Here is a 7272-nt window from a genome sequence, read left to right on the forward strand (position 1 = left end):
TGAGAAGGCTGTGAAGACGGTTCAAGAAGGCAGATGGGTTTTTTCCGCTGTTTTGATTCGAGCCAAGAAAGGCAGTGTAAAGCTCTTCACCGTCCTCAACAACTCCAAAGGCTAAATCAAGCTGAGTGACATACAGTGGGGCAAAAAAGTATTTAGTCAGCCACCGATTGTGCAAGTTCCCCCACTGCATCCGCCTGCATGGAGCTAGATGCGCAAAGCTGTGTGGAGATTCAGTCCTGTAACCTGTTGCGCTACGGAATTAATGTTTTCTTTGAAGAATATCCTGGTGAGTCTCACAGTTGCAGTTTAAGTTGTGATTCATAGTCCAGTTTCTGAGCATAAAACCAGTCAGGATACTACAGTAGCTGTTGCTGTTCTGTGAGTCTATTGTGCAAGTGGTGTGATATGCCCATGTAGAAAGGACGGCACTGCAACGCTGGACTTGCCCTTACTCTGGCCTCCCTCTTTATTCTGGCAACTGGTACAAAGAAAACAGCACACAGTCTTCATTAACAGTGTGCAAAGCAACTACAACATTCAGTTCACCAGCTTGGGAGTTTTTGTCCTTTTGCAAATATAACACATACAACAGAACATCAACAGTCTTTCCTTTAAAAGTTCTAGCTGAAACCAAACCTGTGATCGTATAGTAGCAGTATTATTTATTTATTTTTCTCCTTTTTCCTAACCAACAAAAACAATAACATATAAAAACAGCTTTTCTATTATAAAACAATCATCATTGTTCATCATTGTTTTCCTATAGAGATTGACAGACCACGTGACTTTCGCGCATTGCATGCCGTGAACTCGTGGCAAAACAATCCAAGTACCTGCATCAAATGCAAGCATTTGCAGCACCGCAAAACGTTCATTCTTCGGTTCCAATAAATTCTTGCTTTTTCTTTGCCCCCCAAAAAGGTATGTACAAAACGAAGGAGAATAATGCCGGTCCGTACAAAGACAGACTTAATGAAAAGTCAAAGAAAAGATACAAGGAAAAAAATCAAACCAGTGAAAGGGTCAGACCCTTACGAGCACACAGAGGGACAAAATACATTAGCGTGCTGCCCAACTTTCACCACGCTCATACGGTTCTTTGAGTGAGTGCATACACTCGTGAAGTTTAGTAACTTCAGGTCACTGCAACAAGCCCAGGTACAGTTTACCGACGGATGGGTGCAGGACCTTGAAATGCACCATGCAGATCGAAAGACCATCGTACGTATCATAAGTTTACCAGTCTCACAAATCGTCGTCATAAATACACATTCGTTAAACGTTTATTAATATAACCTTTGAGCTCAACGGTAATTAATTAGTAGTGGAAATAATCTCTGGTAGCATCACAGAAATGTAGCAGTGACAATAATATTGTATGCTGTAATCGCACTGGAAAATTAGTGATACAAAAAACCTGTTTTCTCTATACAACAGCATCAATAGAGATTGAAAATGTGACGTCACTCAGGGGTAAAACCTCAAAGAATTCTGGGAACTCGTGGCAAGAGGTACTAGCGCACGCAGGCTTTCAATTAAAATCAGTTACACAGCGATAAAAAGAAACACAAAAAATGGCAAGAAGCTGTTGTATTCTTAACTGCAATAGCCGGTCGCATGACAGCCACGGAAAGCCGACGGGTAAAGAGATCGGTTGTTATCGGATTACGTCGTTGAAGAGAAATTGTTCGAGCCATGTTTCCGAAGTAACAAAGAGGCGACTGGATTGCAGCCATTCAAAGACAAAATATAACGTCCCAGAACCCTCCAGCTCACAGGTTACTCTGCTCCAAGCATTTACACAAAGGTCAGTCTGCTGTTGTAGTTAATACGTCATTTTCACAACATAATTGGTGATATAGGTTACAAGCAAGTCTGGCGCTGAACAGAAATTGTCGCGCTATGCTCCTTTGTTTATTGTGTATAAATAGTGAATTGTCCTGACACAATATTGCGTTTCGCTTCTGTTATTATGGTACATTGACAAAAACATATACTTTTATTCACAGGATAAAACAGTTGTTTTGTATCACTAATTGTCCAGTACGATTACAGCATACAGTATTGTTGTCACTGCTACATTTCTGTGACGCTACCAGAAATTATTTCCACTACTAATTAATTACCGTTGAGCTCAAAGGTTATATTAATAAACGGTTAACGAATGTGTATTTATGACGACGATTTGTGAGACTGGTAAACTTATGATACGTACGATGGTCTTTACTTTCTACACGGTGCATTTCAAGGTCCTGCACCCATCCGTCGGTAAACTGTACCTGGGCTTGTTGCAGTGACCTGAAGTTACTAAACTTCATGAGTGCATGCACTCACTCCAAGAACCGTATAATTATAAATATGAGCGTGGTGAAAGTTGGGCAGCATGTATTTTGTCCCTCTGTGTGCTCGTATGGGTCTGACCCTTTCACTGGTTTGATTTTTTTCCTCGTATCTTTTCTTTGACTTTTCATCAAGTCTGTCTTTGTACGGACCGGCATTGTTCTCCTTCGTTTTGTACATACCTTTTTGGGGGGCAAAGAAAAAGCAAGAATTTATTGGAACTGAAGAATGAACGTTTTGCGGTGCTGCAAATACTTGCATTTGATGCGGTACTTGGATTGTTTTGCCACGAGTTCACGGCATGCAATGCGCGAAAGTCACGTGGTCTGTCAATCTCTATTAAAACTTATACTTAACAGCGCCTACCTGGTACAAAGAAAACAGCACACAGTCTTCATTAACAGTGTGCAAAGCAACTGCAACATTCAGTTCTGTTAAAAAGAATTAGAACAATTACAATCTCATAGAGAAGCATTAGAGCTGAGTGCAAGTCAAAAAGCACCCGACTAGCTAACGAGTATCAGCTTAGCATGCTAACTAAAATGCTACTCGTGAATAAAGTTACTACCCATGCATCAAAATGCCTGTAACTTTCAGGATACATGCTAGTACTGCTTATAATCAAAATACATGTTGACAATTACCACTATAAGAATGTTTTCATTAATACACATACAAATTGACAACAGTATCGCTCACAAGCACCTACCACCAGCTTGGGAGTTTTTGTCCTTTGCTGAGGCATGCGCTGTGCAGCAATTTGGAACCTTAACAGTTGCAGTTGCTGTGTTTGTCCACCAGGTGGCTCCAACTATTCACAAAACACATCAATTTTGAGGAAATTCATTAAGCTATTTTCTAACTCTGTTACATCCAGATAACAGGGTCAGTGTGGTTAAAGACAGGTTAGCTATATGTGTACTGTATGCAGTACTTGGAGTACAAGAACACTGCCTAACTCCTCTGTGCCCTCTTTTAGGTCCTCCTCCTCTTCCCTGTGAGTCTGTGCTCAGACTCGTCTGCCATCTAGTGATCTTCTGTCCATACTTCATCTCCACTGGTCTGCTGCTGTCCATCTGCTGGAGCAGGAAGACAACGAACAAACCAGCCGTCTCCATAGAGATGAGCCAGCGTGATAGAGGAGGCCAGGGACTGGATAAAGATGGTGATGATGTCACTGCCGATGTCACCACTGAGCATGCCTTCTGAGCTGTAGAGTGTTTGTGTTGAAGCTTTGAAGCTGTGTTTGCTTTGACGTGCCTGAGAGTGTTCAGCTGCTAAGGGTGGAGCACCTGTAATGACTCCACCCTCTGTTGGCTGTGGGACCAATGAAATGTCTCAGAGGTCTTTCTGATGCTTTTACCTAGTCATAGAGCAGAGGATTCTCCTCAGTCTGGATTTGTAGCCTGCATGTTTCTACCTTCTGATCCTGAATCAGTTTTTGTCTCTTTTCCTGCTTCGTGTGTTTCTTGGCTGATGACGAACTTTGGTGGTGATGTCTGATTTTCAGCCTGCAGCTCCTCTCCACCCTCTCCACCCATTCATATTCATCCTTTCCTGTGATCTGGGTCCATTTCTTCAAAATTATAATCTGGATAAAAGTTTTGGTACATTTCTTTCCTTCCATGGATCATTTAATCAAGATCATTTTTGGCTGTGTTAATAAAAGAAACAGCTAGGCTCCCTAACCCTTATCTTTGGGGAGCCGTACAGTCTGCACTCTGCCTGTGACTGTTGCATCTGCAGAGATATTTAAATTAAATTAGAGCACACATCAAAACCTGAACTAATATTCAGATTGTACATCTTAAACTTGAGTTCTGCAGAGCCGAGAGCATTAAAGAGTCTCAAAACTCATGCTTTATTGAATGAAAAGAACTCAAACCTAAAGAAACTTAAAATTACCCGAAAGTTTTTGAATGTTAAACAGTGGTCCCCAAACCCCGGGCCATGGACCAGTACCGGGCCGTGAGTCGTTTGGTACCGGGCCGCCAGAGTTGAGGCTCAGGTGTGAAATTTATGGTTTTCAGGATTTTCATCCTTAACTCAGATTCCCTGGGTATTTTCCTGTGTGTTATGAATAAATTATCTTTTCCTCACTTTTTTTGTATCAGTACTGGTTTTATTTTATTATATTTATCCACGATACCTTAAAGGCCGGTCTGTGAAAATATTGGTGGACATAAACCAGTTCATGGTGCAAAAAAGGTTGGGGACCGCTGATGTTAAAGTCAAAAAAAGTTAAAGCTCATAAATGACTCATATTTACTCAGGTTGTGATGCGTGTGTGTTTATAAAATAGTTTCATATGTTTTTAAATTTGTTCACAAATGATTTCACGCATGTTTAAATCTGTTTGTGGATCATACACTTGTGAGGGTTTTGGACTCCCTCCTCTTGTGGCTTTATATACTTTCACATTGTCAATGTTGGATATAAATGTTTAGCTGATTAACAATCAAACACAATCTGCTTATTTAGAAACTTAATGATATATGGAGTCATTTATAAAGTCTGTGTGAGTGATTAATAAAGTATTTACATGAACGTTTATACATATATGGATCATAAATTGAGCTTTGTGTGTTAATAAAGGTTTTATAAATACAACTGTCATATTGCAACTCATGATAAATTCAATTAATCGTTCAGTATTTAAACTGCAGCATTCATTCATCTGTACCTAACAGTATTTATTAATGAAACTGAAGGTCAGCAGGCCTTGGAGACTCAAACAAGTCTCAGCTACAAGAGAAGCAGAAAACAGACAGAAAGTAAGACACAACATAGAGATATTAGATGTCATGGTTCTGATCATTTGACACAGCGTTTTCTTGTGTTTTCTTGTATTTTGGTGTCTGTTATGTATTATTATTTAAGGTTAATATACTAGTCTCCTATGTTTTAGTTCCTTCTTCATTTAGGTTCCAGTTGTGTGTCTGTCAGAATCAGAATCAGAATCAGAAAGGGTTTTATTGCCAAATGTTGAACAGGTTTACAACATTAGGAAATTGCTGCGGTGCTTCAGTGCAAACATAGTGTCATAAATAGCACTTAAATAGACATGAAAAAATAAAAGTAGGAATAATAATTAAAAGTGCTACGTAGAAAGATATGTGCATGAGATATACATGAGATATATACATGAGAATAAGAATTAAGAGTGCTACGTAGAAAGATATATACATGAGTGCAGGTGGTGATCAGTGCCAAACATGGAATGATGCAGTGAACACAGCGTAGGGTCATGTGTTAGTGGTGGGAACAGTCATACGGTTATTGTTCATGTGTCCGACAGCAGAGGGGAAGAAACTGTTCTTATGGCGAGAGGTTCTGGTGCGAATGGACCGGAGCCTCCTGCCTGAGGGGAGCAGGTCAAACAGACTGTGTCCAGGGTGAGAAGGGTCAGCTGAGATCCGAGCTGTCCTTGTGTCTTGTGTCCCTTTTCTGTTTCTATGTTTCATGCCCCTCCCCCCTCTCCCTCGCCCTCTCAGGTGTGTCTCTGTGTGTCTCTCTTACCTGGTGTTGTGTTTGTCTCCCTGTCTTCCGTCTCATCCAGTCTCATGTCAGTCATATGTTTTCATGTCTGTGTGTACCTGTCACTTCCTCTCTTACTCTGTAATGTGTGTTATGTTCGGTTTTGCTTCCTCTGTCTCATTGTGTCTGATTAGCTGTGTTTCCCTGTTGTTTCTCTACCCTTGCTATTCCTTGTGTAAGTCCTGTGTTTCCCTCTGTCCAGGTATCTCCCTCATACCTGGCTGTGTGCTGTGTTTGTTGGTTTAGCTTCCTGTGTTCCCCAGTCTAGTTTTGTATTCTCCGTTCGTTGAGTTTTGAGCTTATTTTTGCATCCATGAGTCTGCGTTTGGGTCCAGTCCTGCCTGCTTCACACAACAACTCACAGCAGAAGCAAACATGACTCCTTTAATGTTTGCAGAATACTGATGTGTAAGCAGGACCAGTCTAAGTGTGTGAGAGGGCTTTAAGAAAGAAGGAACGCTGAGTGGTTGGAGCCACAGAGAGCTAAACTTAAACACACTGAAGCTCCTTCATTTATAAACAAAAGGTTATCAGGAATCTATAGTTAATATTTGACAGAGCTTCACAAACGTGCAGTGTAAACACCATAAACATAGTGTCTGTGAGGATTTCTCCTGTACTCCTGTGCTTCTGTCCAACATCAGAGGTCAGCCGGTGTTTTTCACTGTGGACAGACTCAAACACTGTTCTCTCCATCAGCAGGAGGGTTGTTCTTAACCCTCATAATGTCTTCCCATTTGCCATTCACCTGTGGTCCTCAGGAGTCAAAAATATCCTCACTTCTTTTGAGTGGTTTTTAAAGTACAAAGTATAAATTGTCAATCAATTCAGCGTTACACCTTAGTTTTACTTAAGATTAACACATTACCACAAAATCACCCTTCATTTTGCAATATAAGGCCACCAGACCTTGTTTACATAAAGTACACTCTGTTTTTGAGTGAGTCGATAAAATATTTAAATGTTTAGACAATTTCGGCTCTTTGACTAACCACGGAGTGCTGTACGTTGAACTTTAGTTAGAATGGTTTTTTTGAAGCATTTAAAACTTTAAACGGCAGCCTTCCCTTGGATCTCAGCTCTTTGGTCTGGGGCTCGGTCTGCTCTGGAGTAGCCATCCGAGGATAGCCCGGCAGCTCTTTTCTAGGTGGGTGGTGCAACTGTCCCTCCAGTGGTCCTCCTTGGGCGCTTACAAGTGCTTTGGGGCCTCTAGATGTCCGGGGCCTGGTTCTCCTCCGTACCTGCTTCCTAACCTGGAAGGCTATGACTCCCCACACCTACTATTAAACAGTAACATGGAGAAACCTTTGAGTATAAGCGCGCTCACACACACAGGTGTTCACAGGCACAAACTATCTTTGTTGGGATGTCCATGCATTGTTTCTGTCTTTCTCT

At 41.1% G+C, this 7272-nt stretch overlaps 1 protein-coding gene across 2 annotated transcripts in view; it reads left to right on the forward strand.

Moving 5' to 3' along the window:
- Positions 1–3554, forward strand: part of LOC309703580 (uncharacterized protein) — a 30101-nt gene extending 26547 nt beyond the window's left edge. Inside the window, exon 9 of one of the 2 annotated variants that reach the window (XM_082528495.1) lies at positions 3320–3481. In XM_082528495.1, coding sequence (XP_082384621.1) covers positions 3320–3370 — 51 coding nt within the window. In that variant the 3' untranslated portion in view covers positions 3371–3481. Of the gene's footprint in view, positions 1–3319 lie in introns of both variants that reach the window. The other variant, XM_082528494.1, reaches the window with a different exon arrangement.
- The last annotated feature ends 3718 nt before the right edge of the window (positions 3555–7272 follow it).

Source organism: Aulonocara stuartgranti, assembly GCF_965226115.1.
Source record: "Aulonocara stuartgranti genome assembly, chromosome: 3".
NCBI classification, from domain to species: Eukaryota; Metazoa; Chordata; class Actinopteri; order Cichliformes; family Cichlidae; genus Aulonocara; species Aulonocara stuartgranti.